General features: G+C 40.4%; 2 protein-coding genes across 2 annotated transcripts; both read left to right on the top strand.

The window, feature by feature from the left end:
• LOC136050240 (solute carrier family 2, facilitated glucose transporter member 11-like) lies at positions 1-9495 on the top strand. Its single transcript, XM_065738975.1, is given in 13 exon segments — positions 1-32; positions 34-115; positions 422-520; positions 1309-1469; positions 2197-2321; positions 3338-3467; positions 3613-3761; positions 4332-4519; positions 5571-5681; positions 5759-5860; positions 6877-6952; positions 7853-7980; positions 8130-9495. Coding segments are annotated over 13 exon segments (1593 nt in total). The 3' UTR covers positions 8340-9495.
• A 2314-nt stretch (positions 9496-11809) lies between these two features.
• LOC136050049 (solute carrier family 2, facilitated glucose transporter member 11-like) lies at positions 11810-21377 on the top strand. The gene is made up of 12 exons (XM_065738666.1): positions 11810-11833; positions 13467-13565; positions 14726-14886; positions 16208-16332; positions 16594-16723; positions 17282-17430; positions 17995-18182; positions 18966-19076; positions 19607-19708; positions 19872-19947; positions 20625-20752; positions 21088-21377. The coding sequence occupies exons 1-12, from the start codon at positions 11810-11812 to the stop codon at positions 21292-21294; spliced, it is 1500 nt and encodes a 499-aa protein (XP_065594738.1). The 3' UTR covers positions 21295-21377.
• The last annotated feature ends 2477 nt before the right edge of the window (positions 21378-23854 follow it).

Raw genomic sequence — 23854 nt, 5'->3', positions numbered from 1 at the left:
ATGCCCACTGCCATAGCAGCAGGAAGGAGACACAGAAGCCAGTGATGACACGGACACTCAGCACGCTGGACACACAGCCCCTGAGCTAGACATGACCGGCTTCCTATCAGACCTGGTGAGTATGTAGTGGGGCACTGACATCTGGGATATCTTTGTATGCTATCAGAGCATCAAAGAAAACAAAATCATTATCTCAGTCAAAACAATGAGGATCCTATTTGCAAAAAGTACTTTGGAAGTGATTCTACACACTTTTTCAGGGCATTGCATATGTTTGCACTCTCTATGCTCTGTCTTCCATCTTTGTCAGAGCCCTCCTGCAAAATCCTTGAACAGATGAGATGATCCTGCAGAATGAGAGGCTCAGCTAAGGAGCAGTCTGATGAGGCTACAAGCTTACCATTTTGTTCTAATTCTGCAGGTACAGTACCATGGACTCTTCCAAATGGTCATTATCCTGGGGATTGGTGGAACATTCCAAGTTGGCTTTCAAATTTCTACGATCACCTACATGAATCAGGTAGGTAAAAGCTCACATAGCAGACTGGTAAATGGCATCACCAAATCCACATTCCTTTCTTGGGATCCATGTCTCTGACAGTTAGCAAGGGTTTAATAACTATATTCTCCTCCTGTGATTAATTCCCATTGCTGTGCTATTGTGTAAAGGAGAGTATATGTCAAAGTATTGAAAACAGAAGAAAATAGAGAGATCTGCAACTTGTTGATAGAACTGTTCCTCAGAAAAGCACTGACGGATGTGCTGCAAGTTTACAGGGAGACAGATGTCCCATGTGGTTACTGCAGTGATACCAAATGACACTCTCAGAGCTTACCCATCTTCACGTAGGGAAGTCAAACAGAACAAGTCCAGTGAACTGTGCTCTAACTGCTTCTCTCCACTGACCACAGGTAAAACTTCCATTTGAGACACTGGAGCTTATGGAAAGACATTATCATTTAGGAGAAATCAACTCATGGCACAAGTGTTACTTTCAGGCTTCAGGGCACGGAGTTCTAAGTGAGAAAGAATTTAGAAACTGCAGTGATTACGTGCAGTTCCTCATTACAGGTCTGTGTCTTAGCCCCTCAAATTTCAAGATCAACCAAGCAAGGAATGATCTCCTAGTAATGGAGAATCAACATAGCATACTCTATTTCACTATGTCTATTAGCTAATGCAGACTTTTAGAGTCTACATGAAACAGAGACTTAAACTGAAGCAACAAAGTTAGGTTCTAAATGTAATAAAATACATGCTGTAGAGTCACAGTTACTGTTAATGAAGACCTTTTTTTTCTGTCTCAGCATGTTAAGGCTTTCATTAATGAAACATGGCTTGAGCGATACGGCTACCCTATCCATCAGGATAACCTCTTGTTCCTGTGGTCTCTCATCGTGTCCATCCTTGGCATAGGAGGTCTTTTGGGTGCTTCAGGAAGTAGATACCTGACTGTCAAGTATGGCAAGTATGTATGTATAAAGAGAATTTTCCAATCAAATCTTACTTTAAGGAAATTACTGCTGAGGTTTTTAAAGCTTTTAAATGTGAGACTGATTTAAAGGCACAGCAGCAGCTGTACGCAGGCAGTTTGGCAGTGATGACAAGCTGCTGCTTCTTGACTGTGTCCTGTGGCACTAGCTAACCAATTATGTTTCCAGCCTGTCACACAAGATGCAGTTACTGAGGCTGAGTTCAATTGGAAAGGTAGCTCTCGGCTGAAGGCAGAGGGGTTTCTTGGAGATGTTACTCACAGTATAGCAGCACTCAGGTGCTTCTAGGTGCTATATCAGCACCACATTGCTCCCCTTCTTTGTTTCACTCTCCCTGGTTTACTGGGAAATGAACGTTGGTGTGTGACCCAGAAGGGACACAGTACAGGCTGGCAGGTTCTGTCCTAGAATTCATGCACATGGGAATCTGGAAGTAACATTTTTCCAAGTGCCTTCCTCTGCCAACCATACAACACACATCCTTGGCTCTAGTGAATTCTCCCTGTTCAGATCCCGAGCTAGTTGGATGATGATATAATTCTGTCCAGAGCCAATACCATAGGACTTACTTTGTACTGGATCATATATGCATAACTTGACAAAGACAGCAAGGTGATTTCACCCTACACTCCTGTGCTCCAGGAGCTTAAGTGCCATTTCTCTCCTGATCTACAGAAATGTTTTATTTGCTTGCACTTACAGAAAAAAATGTATCCTGTGTAACAATCTGTTAATGATAGCTGCAGCATCTATCATGGGCTGCAGCAAAATGTCCCAGTCCTTCGAGATGATTCTCATTGGACGCTTCCTGTGTGGTGTAAGTGTAGGTAAGTGATTTCTCCCATAGATTCCATATTACATCCTTATTCAAAATAGATAACCCTTCACTAAGAGGAAAAAAATCTTGAAGTCTGTGATCCTTTGTCAGAAGATCTTCTACATCAACCAACAAGAACACCTACCTGTGCAACCTGGTGTAGGGAACTGCTTTGGCAGCGGGGTTGGACTCGATGATCTCTTGAGGTCCCTTCCAACCCCTGTGATTCTGTGATTCTGTGATTAAGAAGGAGTATAGTTATAATTTTGCAGACGCCGAATGAAATTCAGCTCTGCCAAGTGCACAGATATTCAGAGCTGTCAGAAATGTTCTGATACAATTTAAAACTTTTCTAGTGGAGAAAGGCATATAGTATCACTTTAAATTTGATGAACAGTACTCATAATTATATGGAATATAGCTTAAATCTAGTACTCTCATATGGCTTCAGAGAAACAGATCATACAAAGTCATGGCCATTTCATTTTGACTTTGAGCATATTTCAGGAAAGTTCTACAAGTGTGTTCATCCTGCTTCAAAGCAGTAAGCCCTTGGGGTTAGTAAAAAGAGCTGGACACAATCTAAGTGAAATCAGTCCCAGCAGGTAGTCCATATGCAGAGAAAACAATTTGTGCTGGTGTAAGTATGTCTTGTATTTGTTTCCTACACAAAGTGTTGTTTTTCCTTTTAGTTTTGGATATTCACAAGGATGCTTTTTTTTTTTTTTACTTACTTCATTTACTTTACTTACTTCACTTACTCAAAAGAGACACCATGGTGAGGCAACACCCCACAGGTGTACAGTTCTTAAGAGCAGGAAACTGCTCTGTGCAAAGAGGACAAGAACCACTTCTGTAGAAAGGGTTAGAAAGCCTAGTACTGTTGAGTACCTAGGTTGAGGTATGAGAAAAAATATGGTACACAAGGCAGCTATACTGTGCTGCTTAATTATTTACATTCAGTTTAATTTCCCATGGTTATGAATGTCTTCTTCTTTTCTCCCATAATTTCCTCTTCACCTCAAGGCTTTTCTACTCCTCTGCATCATCAGTATGTTGGGGAAATTTCCCCTAGGAAGCTACGTGGATTTGCAAACTCTACTGCCTCTTTCTTTTGGTCACTGGGAAAAGCCGTAGGGCAAATTGCAGGACAAAGGTATAGTACAACTGATTTGCGACCCAGTTCATATCTGGATCCCCTCTATCTTTTGCTTCTTCTGCTTTTCCATCCATTTCTTTCTCTTCTCAAAAACCAATGCGATGAACTTTTATTCTACACACACTTGTTTTATCCCTGCCAGGGAGCTGCTGGGCAGCCAGTCCCGGTGGCCCATGCTGATGGCCTCCTGTGGAATTCCTGCACTGGTCCAGCTGTTCACTCTGCCCTTCTTCCCTGAGTCCCCACCATATCTCCTCGTGCATAAAGAAGACCAGGAAGGCTGCAAGAAAGGTAACTGAGCACTCCAGGCTCTTGATCCTTACTTGGCTGTCGGTTTGTGAATTTTCTCTCCCAGTGCAGAAAAAAGTTTCTCCCTGCTCATTTTGGAGATGACTCTGAATACCCACAAAGTACATTTTTGTTGTAGTACTCACATAGAACACAAAACTCGTCTTGTATTACAAAATCTTTCATACACTGCTCTTATACCCTGAGCAGTATACATGATAAATGATAAATGGCTGTTTGCACTGCAGGGCTCCACAAGGCAAAATTAAACTCTAGGCTATTGTCTGTGCACCAAACTTATACCCTGAGAGAACAAGCAAGGGAGAAATGTGGACCCACGGGCAGGGAGAAAGTCACTGTGCACCTCACTAAGCCCCTCTCTCAAAACAAGCCCTTCTGTGCAGGAGGGGACAGGGCTCTGAAACACACCATTGGACGTCTTTGCCTCACACTGCAGACACGGCCCATGCATGCTGTACTGACAGACATATGCATCACCCACTTAAACTCCTCAGTCACCAAACAAAAGAGACAAATTAACATGGCAGGTCTCGCTCTCCTTCTCCTCTACAGCCATAAGGCAGCTTTGGGGTGAAGGCCATCACCAAGCAGAGATTGATGACATCATGAAAGAGAAGGCAACAATGAAAAACATCAAGATCTTGAGTGTCCTGGAGCTAATGAAAGAACCAGCTATCCGCTGGCAGCTGTACATGATAATTATTCTGACCATCTCAATTCAGCTATGTGGCATCAGTGCAGTTGAGTGTATTTCCCCCTTGAAGTCTCAAAATATTTACAGCAACTTTAAAGGAGACATCGTGGCTCTCAGGATCCCCCTCATTTTTCTCAGGTTTCTCAGGACACTGTTTGCTATCTGCCAACTCTTCTACACAGCAGCCTGCAGAGCTTGGCCAGGCTTTCTATATGACATCTTCTTGCCCAGTTCTTGGTCACTGCTGGAGTTACCATCTTCTGTATTTAGGATTATTTATCAGCTATTTTTGGCAGCTGCTATGAAACCCCAGAATCTGCTCCTACAGACAAGCCCACTCTCTCTTAGCAAAATCTACAGCACGATTTTATGTTACTGCTCCCATGTGTCAGCATTCTAAGTAGTACACTTGTGTTGGAATGGCAATATGCTCACTCTACCTTTAGCCATTAAAGCATGTTCATGGCTTCTGCAGTCCTCTGTCTTCTTCAAATCATAACTTTTCTGAGATGATTTTAAAGCCACAGCTTTGCCATTGCCTGCATGATTCTTCCACATCTAACTTCACACACTGCAGCAATATCTGTGAAGGAAACACACAGCCGAGACTAACACAGTTCAAACTGAAATCTTTACTATCTCAGCAAATCTCCAAATAGAGCAGAGATACTATAAAAGAAAATATGCTTGTTTTACTTCCTCATGATTCCATAACCAATTTTCTTCTTTCTTGGGAAAGAAAAGTATGTCCTACACCATTGCTCTTGGAAGGGCTCCAGAAGTGACAATATAACTGGCTGTTCACGAAAGCACCTGAATGAGGTCTATGCAAACCTAATTATGTTACAGCAGCTGAAGATTTGTTTATCACAGAACTTCATCCTTCATCAAATTAATTAATTTAATAATGTTTTACAATGTTTTTGTCTGCAAACAAAGTGAATACTGCCAGAAAGAGTGCAGAACTCTTACTCGAAAACTGAGCTGCATGCTCTTTGGTTGCCAGCTCCTATCCAGGTCAGTGTCACACAGGCATGGGTAAGAAATCATATGCTTTCTTCTCTGACTTTTTCTGTTTGATTTTTTTTCCCCCTTAGATTTATTTTTATACTTTTGAAGTCCTCCAGGCAGCTGGCTTTGATGAAGGAATTATCTACTACATGACCCTCTCTGTTGGACTTGCAGAACTCTTAGCCACTGTAGTCTGTGTAAGTCACATCACTATGGGAATGCGTCACTGTTTTCTTTCCTGGCACTGACACCAGTTGTGATTTCTGTCCCTCAGAGCTCCATCATTGAGCGACTGGGCAGGAAAACACTCATAAGAGGAGGCTACTGCATCATGGGTTCACTGCTAGCTGCCATCACAGTGACCCTCTCCCTGCAGGTTAGGAAACTCTTCTGGCAGATCTCTTTCCATGATCCATTCTATTCTATTCTAACCTCTGCTCACAGGAAGGAACATGTTTCTGAGAAAGGAAAGCTTAGAAGTGCTCAAATAATCCTGTGCACATAGGATTAATCCTACTCTCAGCAACTACTTTGCACTCCTGTCTCCCATTAAGTAAGATCATAACGAGGAGCACACAAAGCACAGAGAAGGTAGCCTTGATTCCTGATATTGTGAGGCTGCAAACGCTGAACACTGGTCAGCATAGATCAAAAGGCAGTCATAGGAAAATTGTGCTTTCTAATTATGCATTTCTTAATAAGTAAGTAACAATTAAAATAACAGACTCTTAGAAGTTCAGCTGCAGACATCCCTGGGAATACACGTGTTTGCAGACTGCAGAGCAGTTCAATTCTTTATTACTATGTCAGTGACAGAATTTATTCAGAAACAGTTCTCAGGTTACCAGTATTCACCTAACAGTTGTTCAGTAGATACTACTGCAAAATTAATGTTGAAGCAAGGTGGCAGCAGACTTCCATTTCTGTTTCAGTTATGGTGGATCTCAGATATAGCAGAGAGATCCTTTCCTAAAGCATTGTGTCCTATATCTTCTTGATCTTCTAAGATCTAGGAATGTTCCTTTTCCGTAGAAATTATTATGGCTATCACACTGTTGAAAGCAAAGAAAGATATAATTTGGCCTTCCCATATCTCTAAGGGTTAGAAGAAGCACTGCGGGATCAAGGAGAAAGGAGGACATGGTGGAAAAGTACTATTCAGACATCCTTTAATTGACAGCTGCTCTGCACCAGCAAGCCTGCTTCTTTGCATGCCTAACAAAAATCTCAGGGCTCTGTCCATGGGAAGAAGCACTCACATTTCTCTTCCAGTTCTCACACACCATGTGTTTTTTCTTGAAGCGACAGTGTCAGAAAACTTTTCTCATCTACAATTATTGACAGATTTCACTTAGAAACTGTTCTTTTCTTTGTTTTGTTTTGTTTCCCCAGGATTGGTATTTCTGGATGCCATATTGCAGCCTTTGCCTGATTATCTTATTTGTAGTTGTCTTTGGACTTGGGCCAGGTGAGTACATCATTCAAAAGAAGTAAAAGGATCGAGTCATGTCACTGTACTAATACAGCTGGGGAAATACTGCATTGTGTAGTATATAGCATTTCACAAAGGAGAGTTTGTTTAACCTAGCCTTGTAGTCATGTACACATCGTGGGCTCAGTCAGTGGCAAGAAACTTCAATGCCATCAGGTTTGGGTTTTTATAACGAGAGATTGATGAAAGTAGAAAATATTCACCAGAAAATCACAGAGAAACAGAGTGAAAGCAAGTGAGTAAAAGATGTGTCAGAAATACTAAGAAAAAAAAAGGAAAAAGAAAATCAAGGATAGTTTTAAATTCATTGTCATATACTCTCACATTGTATCCCACATAAACAGCAGTGTAGAAGACCTAATTAGGAGTACTCTTCTCCTAGCTTATACTACCTACTCCTTGTGAACTTAAAAAGCTGATCTGTTTTTAAAATACTTGCCTTCTCATATGGTAGGTGAGAATATTTTCCTAATTCAAAGCTGTCACAGTTCTGTGACTTCAAGACCATAACTGAAATGCCCAGGAAGTTAATCTGGAAAGACTAATAATTAGTGGTGGAGCAAGATCACACTGGGAAGTATTGCTTGTAGAAATAATTGTAATTTCACAGTTATGGAGATGTCAGATTTTTTGAAGCGTTGACCAATCAAATCTTTGACCCCCCCAGTACATTAGTTTAAATAAATTAATATTTAAATGAAGTGATTTCTAACAGTTTATTAGATGCCACAAACTCTTTTCTAGAAGACAGTGACTTACTCAAGTCTTCTGAATGCCAACCAACAACAGCAGCATCTGTTTGCTGACTCTGTAACACTTAATTCAAATCTTCAAATCAAACACAATGGCAAGTAACTCACTCCTCTTTCTTTTTAGGTGGTGCCACAGTTTCCACAAGGGTTGAAATTTTCAAGCTGTCGTGCAGACCGCCAGCCTTTGTGATCAGTTCAGTTATCAACTGGCTGGGCGTCTTTGTGATCGGAACAACCTTCCCGTTCATTGTGGTGAGTGACTTAGCCCTCTCCCCAGGCATGCCATGCTCCAGAGCTGGCCACAGGAGCTGGAAGAAGAGCAGCAGGAGACGTCCCAAGAAAGTGACAAATAAAAATATGTGCTCATCTTGCTCTCTTTCTCACTCTGCTCTTCCCTGCAGGAAGGACTCAAGCACTTCTGTTTCCTCATCTTTATCGCAGTACTTTTCACTTCAGCGATAATTATCCACCTGTTCCTTCCAGAAACAAAAGGGAAGTCAATTGTGGAAATAACAGAAGAGTTTGATAAGCTAAACTTCAAAAAGAAGCACGCTCCAGCAACTCCAAACCATGTCACGGAGGAGGGTTACACCTTCTGCACCAGGCTCTGACTGGCTGGTAGAGAGGTGGCAAGTGTTCTTAAAGGAAAGCATGAAAAGACATTTGTTGTATTCTGGCTAGCAAGTTGGTCAGATGGACTATCAGCACTCATTATTCATCACCTACAAGGTATTTCTGTTACCAAAACAGCACAGTTCTCAAGCACTCCACTCTGGGCAGCTTAGAAAAGAGATGATGGCTGATATTAGCAGAATAGACTTGTCTAACTCATGCATGTGTTGGCTCAACTTGCTGATGTGTAAATCTCTTCTATAATAGAGCAATTAATACACACTGAAACTACGTGTAGAATTTCTAAATATTCTGCTGACCACACAGAAAAGGAAGACTTATGATCCCTTCTCCCTCTATGATTCATGAGTTTGTATTTACAACCCTGAAATAGCAATAGTAAAGTTCTTGGCTTGCTATCTCTGGCTAGATTTCAATTCACAACAGATTAAAGAAAAAGAAATAACAGAATAGAAGAGAAACTGTTTGTTTCTTTAGACTGAACTGCACTACTACATCTTTCCAGATTCCTGTACTTTGCGCCACAATTTTCTTCTGTTATCAGACTTTCATTCTAGTTTGTCAAAATTCAGGACTTTCAGATCTGAAACAATATCAGCAGCTCTCCTTGCTTAGGACTGCATTTAATTATTTTATGTTGAAAAAAGAAAAGAAAGAAAATCAATCCTTTGATTCTAAGATCAGATTTATTCATGAAATGAACAATAATCAAGTAAAAAATTCTTATACAGCTTTACTTGTTTCAGTGGCAATAGAGCTAACAATACCACAGATGGAAACCAGTCACCGTAATACAGAAGCACTGGGAGTCCTTTCAGATATTCAGTGCTATCATCCATCAGCATCATCACCTTAAGCCTGTAGCTACCCCTCCTGGATCAGAGTGCCCACAGCTGCCTTGTGGGCAGGGAAACACATGGCAATATACAGTGGAGTGCAGTACACAAAGTAAAATCTAAACACTAGATGTACATAGGAAAATAAATGTTCCTTTTCATCTCCGGTGCTGCTCTGACTGTTATATTTACTTCAACTCCAATGAGGCTATTCAAAACATGAATTCAGTTGTTCATCTTAACTGCTGGTTACCTTTTATTGGAAATGTTAAACATAATAAAACTGGCAGATGAACTTATAATAAAGCTTCTGGCCTCCACAAGTGTTTCTTTCAAACATTAGGAGCAGTTGACAAGAGAAAAAGCTATTGGTGTTCACATCCTTCCACTACTGGGATTTTTTTCAACTTCTTTTGTATTGAAGAGCTCTTAAAATCTCTCACTAAAAGATAATCTATGAAACATGGAGAGTCCCTAGAGTCAGAAAAGCCCCACAATTTTCCAGTGTTCTGTATATGTGAATATATGTACCCAGGCTTGGTGGGGCTGTAAGCAATGTGCTCTAGTGGGAGGTGTCCCCGTTCATAGCAAGGGAGTTGGAACTAGATGGTCTTAAGGGTCCCTTCCAACCCAAACCATTCTAAGACTCTATGATTATACGTATAGCAAAAACAGAAACTACTAGTCATATGGAGACAATATAGAAAGAAAATATTTCCTTGTAGAAATCTCAACTTTTGGCAAAACATAATTCTCCTCTTCTAACCAGACAGTCTGAATACAACCTCCATTCCATTTCAACAATACCCCAAATCTTTGGAAACAGAAGCAGAGTGTCATCATGTAGCATTGCCAGATTGACTCTCCAGTGAGCCTCTCCTCTGATCTCAGTTATTCATTAGATGTAATTGGGAAAGTCTTCTCCATACGATCCCTAGCAGGAAATGAGCTGATGCCCTATGGAACATTAATGTGACAACGAAGTGGAACAGCTATTTGGAGCACATGTCAACCTTTGCCTGTGCTCAGTGGAGCGAGAGCTGTAATCTGGTAACAGCCTTGTCAAGGGATGAAAAAGCAAAAATGTATAGTTCAAAAATAGAGCTGGAGTATCTGCAATAATTGATCGTGTACAACATAGTGGCTATGTATATTGGCACTTCTGCTTACTTAGTTAAGTCTTACTAATCCAGGTCTTCATGTTTTGGGGTCAGAAGGAATAAAAGCCTCCTAAACATGCCTCCCAGTTACCAGAAAAGGAATGACTGTAGTGTCTCAGTGATACTTCAGAGTACAGTCTGTGTAAGTCCAGCCCAGAGAGCCAGAGGTGCCAGGACAAAGAGACAAACCATTCAAAATTTCAGGAGCACCACATATATACATTCAGAGACATCAGCTGGTATGTAAGGATTGTCTCAAATACTGACTCTGAGGCAGATACAAACTTTAAAAGTGGATCAGAAAACTCCTGCTACATTGGCACTGAAAACAGATCTGGGCTAGCTAGACTTTATTTTAGAAGGCTTAGGGTAGGTTTGCATATGTGTGTCTTGCATGACTGTAACATGTTTTCCCCCAGAGCCATCTAAGCAAGGCAGATACTAGCAGCTAGCATAGCATTTCTTTCCTTTGGCAGATGCTCAAAATGTCATTTCAACATTGCATGACTTTCCAGAAAAATAAATTAATTCATGGCATCAAAGGGATGGCCTCACTTGTGTTCTAACAACAGTTTCACTGGTGGAGAACTTAATCAGAAAACAAAACAAAACAGTACCATGTGTTCTCAGCTTACATTAAAAACAAAGAAAATTTCACTATGAAAACAACATAAAGATGACGAAAATGGCCAGGTGGCACATTTCAGATGGCAGCTGAAGAATCTGTGAATATTCTTTGCAGGTATGACTATTTACATCCTTGTTATTTCCTTCCTTTGTGATTTCTTCATCTTCTCTAACTGAAGTGTAAAATGTAAATGATTTCTAAGCCATTTACCAGCTTAACACATATAAAACCATTTTAACCATTAAATAAATCAAGTTAAAGACTGAAAACATTCTATCTGATGTAAGAGACAACACACCAGCTCTGGAGTTTACTAGACCACTGTTGAATCTTCCTTTCCCAGCAATGAAAAGTCAGCTACTCCTATTAAGCTGCCAAAGCCCAGTGTGCTACTGTAGAATTGTTACGCTCTTTCCGAGAGTCCTGTGTATCACTATTGAAGCCCCATCTAAAATTCCCAACAGATAGCACTTCCTCTATGATTCTTAGTTTCTGCTGAGCATAGCTCAGCTATCAAAAGCAAGCTGTGGCTGTTGAAATTCTTTTTTAAATCAACTCTGTTTCCTATCATCCTTCTGCAAAAGAGAGGTCATAATGTATACAGGCTCCTTGCAAGGGAGACCATTGGTTGAAATATTTAATCCAACCATTCTAAACTTTGTACAACAGCTGAAATAAGTGTAATTAACTCAAAACCCTTCGAAGTAAACTTTAACTTCGGTTACGTGGGACTAGTTCACTGACGCTGCTATTGTGCAATGTGAGCTTCTGGTTCTTTTGGCGGGTGCTACTCAGTAAGCAGCAGGAATCAGCTTTCATCGGAGATGGCCAGCTTTTTCTCTGATCTGGTAAGTGTCACTTTTTCTCATGTCCCTGACATTTAAAGGGCAAGGTTAATGTAATCCAGATTCCTTAAATATTAGAAGCACTTTTAGGACAGCGACTGTCCTTCTCTGCATTTAAACATCGCCAAGAGGAATGGGGCCTGGGGCGTGGAAAGGTATTTTCATCCAAGAAGACAAAATAAAAACTATCAGAAGCCCTTCAGTTCCACCTTCAGACAATGCTATTGTATTTTTGTCTTCTGAATTACAGAAGAGGATACTTGCTAGTAGGCACTCTGATTACTTTCCATGACTATTACTAAAATAATGAATGGATTAACCATTCTCCTAAAGGCTTCAATGTACATGACAAGCTGCAAAAGAAACAAGCTTCCTCATTTCATCCATTTAATATCATCCATCAAAAGTTACCACAGTCCTAAATGGGGAAGGAATTATAACAAGTATCTTGTACTCCACTTCTCAACATCCAGTAGTACTGAAATGCTCAGTTTCTCAATCTATCATGCACATATTAAAAATAGGAAAAAAAAAAGGAAGAGTGAGAAGGTGAGTTCACTTGTTTGAAAGCTTTTGTTGATCAGCAAATCCACTGAATCTGAGACAGAGTGCTGAAGGAAATTCAGAATCTTCAGGTCCATTTGCTTCTTCGTTCTTGTCGTGCAAGAAGTTGGGAAATTCAGATGTTGGGGAATAAAGTAACAAGCCCTTGAAAGATGGAGCTAAGAACTAGAAAAAGGAGAGACCTAAATATCTTCCAAGCCACCATTACCAACATTTGCTTTATTCTGTTCCTGTCTGATTGTATTTTATTCCAGCTTTTCTTCACCCAGGCACTGATTTCTAGGAAACAGTAGCTTGTGAAGCTCACGAACAGGAAAAGGGGGAATGGCTTTAATCTAAAAGAGAGGGGATTTAGGTTGGATGTTAAGAAGAAATGTTTTACTCAGAGTGCTGAGGCTCTGGCACTGCTGCTCAGAGCTGTGGGTGCTCCTCCTCCAGGAGAGGCACTCAAGACTGGGTTGGATGGGGCCCTGGGCAGCATGACATGGTATGGGACAGCCAGCCCACAGCCAGGAGTCGGGGCTGGGTGATCTTTATGGTCCCCTCCAACCTCAGTCATTCTGTGATTCTATGATTACTATCTGACATGAAGAGAACACAGAGAACAGTATATATATATACAGACCAGTAGTACCACATACCCCAGATAGGTCCAGGTAGTTACAGGTTACATTTTTTCTTATTTACAGGTAAATTTTTCCAATCATCAAAGCATCCAGCATATCTCAGTCCTTAATCCTTGACCAAAGCAATTACTAGCTTCAGAGATAGCAAAACTTGGAGATAGTTCAATATGCAAGTGTAAATTTTCATGGTTAAATAAAAAAAATAATAAAAAAGTAAAATATTGAGAAAGGAGAAGTGAAATCAGAATCCAAGTTAGAGTTCTGTGTTAGTGCAATTACAAAGGCTGTTGCAAATTATCATCTTCTCTTTTTAGCCCATGCCTTTTTGAAAAAGGCAAATGTGAATACTATCTTTTCTTTATTATGCCAAAAGGTAACAACAAAGTCAGAAAGGAAAGCAATATATTAACGTGAAGATGATGGAGCACTTTATTTTCACTTTGCAGGTACAGTTCCAGGGGCTACTTCAAATGATCCTAGTGCTGGGAATTGGTGGTAGTTTCCCATATGGATTCCATATCTCTGTCATCAACTATCCCTCTGTGGTAAGTAGCCTTGTTCCTGAGGCTGAAAACACAAAATGTACAGCCTGAGCTCCCCGTTCTCCCACTGATCTCTATTACATTGTAATTTTAAAATCAAATGTGTAGAGGACTTTTTCTCCTACAAGAAGTAGTTGGTACATACTCTATCAAATAAATTGTTACCCCCGTAGTATGTAAGCATGGAGAAGAAGGGCTGGGAGGCAAGGCCTTAATTTAATGCCAAAATCACCTAGATCCTGTGTCTCCCAATCTAGAGCTTTTAGAAAGTCACACAGAGCTCAGCTGCTAAAGGAAGACAGGATTGAATGCCTCCCTCATGTCATACACATATTTAGTACTACAACACGTAAGAATCATACAGGTTTTTTACTAAAATTTCCACCTCCAAAAACATTCATTACACAGCTTCTGTTATAAAAGTTTCTTACTCTGATACTTCAGGAGAATCCTAAATTCAAATTATTAAAATAAGAGTCATAATTGGAAGACCACTGCCAAAAACTGTACATGTATTTTCTTTAAGATATCATGCTTTCGGAGATTTGGGGTCTTTCTTTCCAGTTCATCAATCTGTCTGGTCTCCCATGCACGTGTTCTCCTCTCCTGCATGCTACTTACAGGCAAAACATGGCTAAATACCCAGAGTCAGAGACTCAGTATTACACTTTCAGCACCACTGCTGTCTTTCACATGTATATAAGAGATGCTTCTCATTGCTAGAGCCCATACATGAGAGTCCCATCTTGCATCAACCTGTCTGAATATGATTTGCAATGTTACTTCTCCTTCTTCAGCATTTTTCTCCTGATGTAACTATAAAAGATTATAAGATTATAACTATACAAGATTATAAAAGATTAGCTATTCTGATAATACCAAAGCCTTCCTGCAGTTCCTGAATTTCATCACAATTTCCTAAACTGGAGAAGGATGCCAACATTGCATTTTCTGTTTTTCAAGCTTACTGACTAACACTAATTTGAAGATTCTGCAATGTGATTTCAAGTAACATATTTTACTAAGGAAGTTAATCTCAGAAGAAACCTGGTATTGTTCAAGTCAAAAGAAATCTAGTCTGGACTAGAACTGAAGTACAGCAGCCAAATAATATGAAGGAATCTGACACTCGTTATCAAATTAACAATTATTTTCTTTTTCAGCATATCAGGAAGTTTATTAATGAAACCTGGATAGAGCGACATGGCTCTCCCCTCCATCCAGAGACAGTCATGCTGCTGTGGTCCTTCATTGTGTCCATCTATGGGATTGGAGGCTTCCTGGGGAGCCTCTGCTGTGGCTACCTGACTACAAGATACAGGAAGTAAGTCTTCCTAGTAATAGCTCAAGAGTCCAAGTACGTCAAGTACAGGGAAATATCGAAGTGAATGAATAACCCTTTTCTTCTTGTTGAAGCAGCCTGATTGCAGACTAAATTGATCATGTTTACTAGCACATCCAAGGCTTTCTACCAGCAAGATCTGCCAAGCTTTACAAACCCCCAGAATGGAGCTGATTCTTCTGCTGTAACATGCTGTGTGCAGCTTCTTGAAAAGCCTGGAAAACAGTGCAGAAGATGTTCTTAAGTGACAAAGCCAGATTTCTACTTACATACAGTCTGTCTGGGGTGATGACGTTGTATCAAATACTCATTTCTAAACTGTGAAGGAACTGGAAAAATTAATTTCCCTGTAACTACACTGTAAAAGATTCAGGCAGCACCAAAACAAATTACCCAAGAGAAATCTCTGTTCTTGGCCATACACTTTACTGGAAATCATTCAAAAATTATTTTTCTTTCTGGATGGAGAAAATATTCCTTTCCAGTCTGGTCTGTACCCAGTGTCTGTGTGTAACACCACTAACTTCATTTGTGGAGAGACTGTCAAACTTATCTGCTTGGTGTGATGCATTTAGAGATCTGCCCCACAACCGTTGGTTCAGAGGCCCCTCATGAGGGTCTCAGCCTGCCTGCCACTGTGTTCTTTCCTATCAGGTAAGTGCCCCCAAGGAATTTCTGGTGGGACACTGCCTAATCCCACAATCAGAAAGTCTCCCATGACTGGAAACAAAAATGAGTTCTCCCATGGATTATTTTGTGTGTGATAACCTGTATCACAGTATCTCAAACAGAGGATATCTGTGAGTTCTTAATGTGTGCAAGTGGACTCTTGTCTAGCAAACAGCACAGCAAAACTGAGTGTAAAAGACTTTGACTTGATCCTGAGATGTTGTGCTCAGGAACATACCAGCCCACGATTCACACAGAGTGCTTTTTAAAACACGAAGCACACCTCTGAAAACCACTTTTTGCCATCTCCCAATACCTCAGATCACATCTGTCTGGTCTAGAGCGCCTTTAATACAATCCCTTCAAAAATGAGAGCCATAGGCATATTACTTCTGCGAAGAAAAAAAAAAAGTAAAATTTTATGAAGTTTCTGAGATAAATATTAATGAATTTAAACATATAGGACTGTGAAATTTTAAAGAACCACTTGACTGCCCAAAGTCAAAATTCTTTCAGACATTTCTCTAACCAGCAGGAATGTTTCCACCATGCCTTCTTATCAGAGCAAAAATAGTCAAAAGAGATTCTTGTTTCACACTAAATTCTCATGGTTTGGCATTGTTCTTTGTTTCAGAAAAAAGTGCCAGATTGTTACCAACCTGATCATGCTGGTAGCTGCACTTCTGATGGCCTTCAGTAAAACAGCCAAATCCTTTGAGATGATTCTGGCTGGACGCTTTCTTTATGGTGTTGGTACAGGTATGTGCCCATGACATTGTGAAGAACAAGCATCCTTGCTGTCCCAGCATTTTCTCTTCAGGTATTGCCATTCTTGGGTAATGATTTTAAAGAACCATGCAAATATACAAGGCCCTTCATAAAAATGAAAGTCAACACCTCTTTGCAAGAAATTTGACTCCAAACATCAGAGTGAATGGAAACAGTGGAAGATAGGATTGAGTCAGGAATTTCAGTTTTTCTCAGTATTTTAACCATTACTTCTCCTCTTTTATCTTAAAGGGTTTTCTCTCAATATACATCCTCAGTATGTAGGAGAGATTTCACCCAAGAAGCTGCGTGGATTTTCAAACTCCACCGTTTCTGTTTTTCTGACACTGGGAAAACTCACAGGACAGGTTGTTGGGCTACGGTAAATTCTTCTGTTCTTCTATCAAGTTGCACTAGAAGTAGCAGAAATCTTTCTATATCCTTAACCCCTCATCTGCTCAATGACTGAGAAGCCCTCTCATTTTCTCCGAAACAGGGCTTATCTTCTGCCAGAAGAAAAAATTTCATCAAATTTGAGGCAAGCATAGTTTTAGATATAGGAGAAAGAAAACCAAATTATTCATGATCTGATTTCTTCTTCATGACACTCCCTTTCCACTAGGGGACTTCCCCTCACAAATTTACTACAATTACATGAAAGTCTTAGCAAGACACTTCAGTCCTGCAGTCAAACCATAGTCAAAACAGTCTCATCAGCTCCTTAGACATCACACTGAATCCTAACGATCTTTAGAAGGTGTTTCAAGGTGCCAAAGAAATTCCTAAAAATTGTCAGAAATAAAAATAGCCAGATTTGTGAAATTTGCCAGATCATCAGTACAGATGCTTGCTCCATTGCACCCTTGACTGGAGTTTGAGCAATCCTCACTGCTCAGAAGTTCCTGAACATTGATAATTTTGTTTCACATGCGCTTTCCAGGGAGATTTTAGGAAGCGAAGCTTTGTGGCCATGGTTGTTAGCATCTAGTGGACTGTCAGCATTGGTTCAACTGGTTACTCTCCCATTTTTCCCTGATTCACCATCCTACCTCCTGATCCAGAAGGGTAATGAGGAAGCCTTCAGGAAAGGTAGAGTGCCTAATTTGCCACCTAATTCATGTGATACAGTAGAATGCCAGCTTCTGTAGAAGATAAGAAACCAGGACAGAGCTGTTCAGCACAGTGGTGACTACCATGGAGTAACAGTAGAGGTAGTTCTGACTAAAACAGGTGAGTTTCCTAAAGCAAAACGTCTGCATTAACCTGAGAGTTCACTCAGGCTAATTTAGTCAGTTCTGAAAAGAAAGACAGATGCATAACAGCATGTTTAATATGTCTCATTTGGGCAGTAACTATTTCTTTAAAGGAAATGGTTTGGGCAGTCCATTTCTTATTAAATAAAATGTGTATAAGTGTTTGCTTTGTTTACAATTAAGTCAATTCAGCTTTAGAAAGATACGCTATACTGACAATCATGGGGGCAAAATTCTTCTCTCTGCCTGTTGACTCAGAATCAACTAGATGACAGAAGCAGACAACAAACTGGACACCAAGCACCTACATCGATGGCCAGGCAGAACAGGGATTTAATGTAATCACTTATGATGGAGGTATTCTGGTAGAATAATGCACTCCACTCTCTCTCCCCAACAGCCATTAGGAAGCTCTGGGGGGAAGGAGACCATCAAGCAGAAATTGATGACATTATGAAGGAGAAGGTTGCAATGACGAGCACCAAAACCTTGCGTGTCCTTGAATTAATAAAAGAGCGATCTTTGCGCTGGCAGCTTTACATTTTGATGACTGTCATGACCACCTTGCAGCTCTGTGGAATCAATGCAGTTGAGTGCTCTCCTTATCCGAAGAACAATAAGTGTCACTAGGCAGCATTACAAAACCCTCCAAGTTTCTATTTCTTACACCAGCTTCGACTAAGAAACTCAGAATAATTTCCATTGGAAGGGACTTTTGGAGCTCACGTGGTCCGTTTCCCACTGCTCAGAGTAAAGCTACCTTCAAAGTTAGATAAAGCTGTTCAGGGTTTCATCTGGCTGATGTTTGGAGGCCTGGAGATTCCATGACTTCTCTGGGTTCCTGTTGCAGTGCTGAACCATTCTCTTTGTGAAGAATATTTGTACAGTATGCAGTTAGAATCTCCCCTTGATGTCAGTTGTGTCCATTGCCTCTCATTCTTTCACTGTGCATCTCTTAGAAGAGTCTGGTTCCATCTTCCCTATGCCCACCCGCAACTAGATCCTACCTTCTCTTCTCCAGGGTGAAGATATCTCAGCCTCTCTTCAAATGCCACGTGCCCCTGTCCATTAAGCACTTTGGTGTTACTCAGACCTGATCACATTTTTCAGTGCCTGCATTGCAGAGAGGGCCCCAAAACTTGACACAGTCCTCCTGACTTTGGTGCCATGCGGGGAGGAATGAGCAAGTCCCTCAATCTGCTGGCTATGCTTTTACTAACAAAGACCTATACACAGTTATCCTTCACTCCCAAAAGGGCACAATTAACTTCCATACTAATATTCCAGCTTCACTAAGAGAGATGAACAGTGATGTGCATCACAATTGCTAAACTTTTCTTCACAGGTGCATTTCCTCTCTGCATTTTTCAGATATACTTCTATTCTTTTGAAGTATTCCATACAGCCAAGTTTGAAGAATATCTCATCCCATACGTGTCCCTGGGAGTTGGGCTGTGTGAATGCCTATCTTCTATATTGTGTGTAAGTCTTTGGAGACTGGATTTAAAGGAAAAATGTAATGTGGTCAACTGTGCTTTTCCTTTCTTACCAGTGGGCTCAGGGAAGTTTTGCATAACCTAAGGCACATCTTCCTGCTTCTGTAAAACCACATGAAGGACAAAAGGCAGCTCTTTTCCATGACATCTTTAGAATCATTTTTATTCTGTAAAAATATTTTCTCATTCTATTTCAATGAGTAACCATTAAATGAGAAGGCATGAGCAGACATGAGAGTCAGGGGCACAGCATCTGATGGTTGGGATTAGATGAGTGTACATATGCATGTTCAGTTTGATACATACCACCATGTAAGAAAGAAAACTGTCTAAAACAGTCTAGTGTAGACTAATAAATAACAGCTTTGAAGCTAATAAATTCATCAATTCCAAGTCTCTCAGATGACATAGATTTCCAACTACTATTCAGATAAGGCTTATGAGAATGGCACATGTAAAGGGCAGGATTTTTTTCATTTGAGAACTGAGATTTATGACACATTTTCTGCCTTTCAGAGCACCCTTATAGAGAGATTTGGGAGGAAGGTGCTGCTCTATGGAGGATATACACTAATGTGTTCTGCACTAGCACTCCTTACCATGACCCTGTCACTGCAGGTAAAGATATAGCAGCCTTCTGGCTACTTGCCCAGCATCAACTCATGTTTCTGGCCCTGCCTGAATATGAATAAGTACACAAATTGAAGTCAATGAAAGACAAAGAGCTCTGTTATTCTTGTATGTATCTAACAGTTTGATATGACTGGTTTCTCACTTTCAGCACCAGTTCTTCTGGCTGCACTACTTCAGTGTCATCTTGATCTTCCTATTCGTTATCTTCTATGGAATTGGACCGTGTGAGTAAGAGAGAAAAATCTGCATCATATTGCTTGGCAACACAACTGGCAGGGAAAGAACAGACTAGTGCTGATACAATTCTGGAAAGTAAGAAAGAAAGGGAAGATTGGTACAAGTGGGAGAAAGAAAAAGGATACAAACACCTTTGTTGTTTTTTTTTTTTTTTTTTTTGCTAATCTCAGTACCCTGATAATTTGAAGCAGACTATTACTTTCTCTGGAGGATTTAAGAAAGAAACTTCAGAACACTTATAAAAATACTCAGACAAAAATAGAATTCTAGACATTGCCAGGTGAATGGTAATAATCAACCCTTCATTAACTCAGTGAGTTAAGCTTTATACCCATACCCATCAACATACTTCAGGCAGATATGACTACAGGAGCCATAAGAGGCATTAACAATGGCTACCAGTGCAATACAGAGCTGCACAGATGCACTGGCTTCAGGAAAAGAATTCCAGCATGTATGAGATAAACCTGAAGTCCTCATTAGCAGCTGTAGTACCTTTCTGGAATTGAGGTCTTTCAGCCCCATAGCAGAAGTGATCTGTCAGCAGGCCATCTGTTCTGCCTGACATTTCCACTGTTGCCACTGCAAAGATCTTCAGCAGGAGCAAGGTGCACTGAGGAATGAGGGAAACGAGTATACCTTGTGTTCTGCTTTTCTTTTCCAGCTGGAGCCACTATAACCATCATGGTTGAAATCTTCAGCCAGTCATTCCGACCATCAGCCTTTCTGATTGTAGGCTGCATCAACTGGATGGGACTGTTTGTACTTGGGATGATCTTTCCACTGATTGTTGTAAGTCACTAACCAGATTCCTCCCTCTAGGCTTATCCACTTCTGAAAGCTGTCAGGGGGGTAAATTATAGCAATAAATTGAAATGACTTGCAAAGCTTAGAGCTCTGTCTGAATGCCAAGCCTGCTCAGGAATATCCCTGACCTCACAGAGAAGCAGCAGCTATACTCAGATCAAACATGGCCAGTGGAAACTCCTGGTGTGATACTCATTCAGGTTTGTGTATTGAACAAACCTTTGTATTTTCATTAGTAAGACACACACCCACAGCTAAGGGCAATGAAATAGAAAGGAGATTCTTACTTTTCTTAAAGTGTTTCTCATTTCTGCTTGCAGGACAACCTCGGTCCCTTCTGCTTCCTTATCTTTTTGGGAATCCTTGCTTTATCAGCAACTTTCATCTACCTGTACCTCCCTGAGACCAAGGGAAAGTCAATCATGGATATAAAGGCAGAGTTCAACAAGCTGAATTTTGGGAAAAAGGAAATCTCTGTTACAGAAAATAACTTCCCTAAGGATCAGCTGTTCTGCACCAAACTCTGAATGTTCAAAGGAGAAATCTCCATTCTTTAGAAAAAAACAGAAAACAGTGTTGTAATAGAAATAAAAAGGAATCATTAAAAATAGAATGCAAGCTCTTCCATGTTTCCTTTTTTCCTTTTTTTTTTTTTAATAAAATTAAATCACCTTTTTTCCTAATGCATTTTATAGTTCTAAAATATTTTGCTTGGAGTCCTGCTCCAAGATCATGCATGTATGTGATACATTCCTTCTGGAGATGGAATGGGAATCTCAGTGGTGAATATCCAAGTGACTCTGGCAGGGAGGAGGACTGGCTGAACTGTTATTGTTGTATGTAAAAGAGGTCCAGTGGTTCCTATAAAACAAAGCAAAACACTCTCCAGAGCTTCTGTGGCATCCAAGGATCTGGTTTCCAGGCTAGCACATCAGCTTCTGGGAATTACATCAGACGTTTTCAGAAAAGAGTTTGTTTTGGAAATGTTTCCACTGTTACATAAGCAAGCTGCAAATAACTAGAGATTATGGTACCCAGTAGAAAAAAACAGGTTGTGAAGTTCATTACAAATACAGACTGAGTTTTTTCAGGTGACCACTAACAACTACAGCATGCTTTGTGACTAAACGCTTTGGATCATACCACCTGCTCTCAACAAATCACTGGAGAAGAGATTCATGAATGCTGCAGAAATCAGTTCCTCTCCTTACGGATGGAGCTGTCACATCAGTTTGTTTTTAATGCTTTGACATAGGATACATGCTCAGAAAAGTTATTTTTGGATTTTTCAGTATTTTTAGAATGTTTCGGATGCAGGAGAGCCTATCCACTAACACAGAGAAGGAATGCATTAATAGCATATTTGTAGCGAATTTGTCACAGCTCATGGAAGGTGTCCACAGTACACTATTGGGGATTTTCTGTTATGGATTACTCCCAGAACTCACAACTGAGGTATCCACTATATTTTTTTAAATAATGATGAGAATTGCAAGAAGAGGCACATTATAATCCTCCCATTCTCAAAAAATCCTCAAAAATCCCTGCTTTGTCACTGTTTTTTTTTCATGATCAGACTGTATCCAAATAAAGGCACACTCTGAGTGTCTGATTCCCTGACTGCAAGCAGCCAGCTTCCCCCCTAAAAGCCTTACCTGACTCCCCCCCTGCACTTGCAGCCTGCAGAGGGCACATGCAGCCTGTTCCCTTGTGAGGCATTCACACTCCTCTAGGTGCAAGCTAACAGTGATATTTAAAGCTTCCTGGCAAGCTTTCTTTTACAGCAGGGTGAGCAATCTAGTGTGTGTAAGGAGTAAGGTTGTAAACAATGTGAGCTGAAAGAAAGAAAACCTTTCTGCAATTAAAGATGCCTAAATTCACTGTTAGCACAAACATAAGTAAGGCTAACATTGCAGAACTGTTCATAGGGGAGCTCACCCAATAGTTATTGAAAGCAATGGGACAACCAGCACAGAAAAGTCTGGGTGCTCAAGTGTTTTCTTCATTCAGACGTGTGCCTGTGCAATGAGCTGTTTATCAGCAATATCTCCTCTAAACTGATATACCTAATGACTCACCAATTTTTAGCCTTCACTTTCCATAGATGTCAGGAACTTGCTTGATGTAAGTTAGTTATGTTGAGATCTTAAACATTTAGAGTACTTTAACTATGTATGTGATGACATTCCATGTAGGCCTTTATCAAGACACTGGGTGTGGGGGGGTATGTATTTATGCATACATGTGTATCTCTGAACACCTCCAAGAGCCTAACGGAGTGCAAACTTCACTCTGTAACTTTCTTGTTTAGTCATGCTGAATACTCAACTACCTTTAGTCTACTCGTTTTATCTGGAGAAAAGTGGAAGATGCCAAAAGATCAAAACTGGGGAAGCTCTGAACAGTCCCAAGGTAGTCTGTCTTGTGCCCAGACCCAGTTAATACTTCCATGAATGACTCAGTGAACTGAAATTTGCAGATTATAGTAGCTTGTCTGCACAGGATACAGAGTAAGAATTGGAGAAACTGGAGATTTTCTTGAGTCAAGAAATTTTATTTCAGTAGCTGATTAAGTACTACTGTATTTAAGAAAGAAAATATTAAAATGCACAAATGTCAAGTAATAATTCATTAACGAGCAAAGGATTGGAGGAGGTATTATGGATTACAACAAAAATGAGAATTATAAGGATGTGTGAGCATAGGGAAATCTCATTTGTTGTGCACAAGGTAGCACGAAACCTCAACAGGAGTATGCCACTCAGGCTCAGGCTTCCCACCCTCAGAGGTGAGCGGATTAGAGATGTGCTGAAGGGAAAAAACAGGAGAGCAGTCAGACTGCAGGGATCGAGAGATTCTTTCTCTTCTAGAAAAGAAAAGAATGAAGAAGGAGGCTGCCACGGAGAGAAGATGGGAATAGCTTTTTCTCCCTTAGTAGAGTAAGGCAGCAGGATTTTGATGAGATCTTGGAAGGAAGTTCTAAAAGCTTCTGTTGCTTCCAGTCAGGTTCTGCACTGGGTTTGTGCTGTGGCTACCAGATCAGAGGCAGCATCATATCAGTGTTCCTGTGCCACTTCCAGCAAAGCA

Source organism: Cyrtonyx montezumae, unplaced genomic scaffold (genome assembly GCF_038088225.1).
Source record: "Cyrtonyx montezumae isolate F1298 unplaced genomic scaffold, pur_monq_1.0 scaffold_23, whole genome shotgun sequence".
NCBI lineage: Eukaryota > Metazoa > Chordata > Aves > Galliformes > Odontophoridae > Cyrtonyx > Cyrtonyx montezumae.
This window is presented reverse-complemented; position numbering and strand designations above follow the sequence as displayed.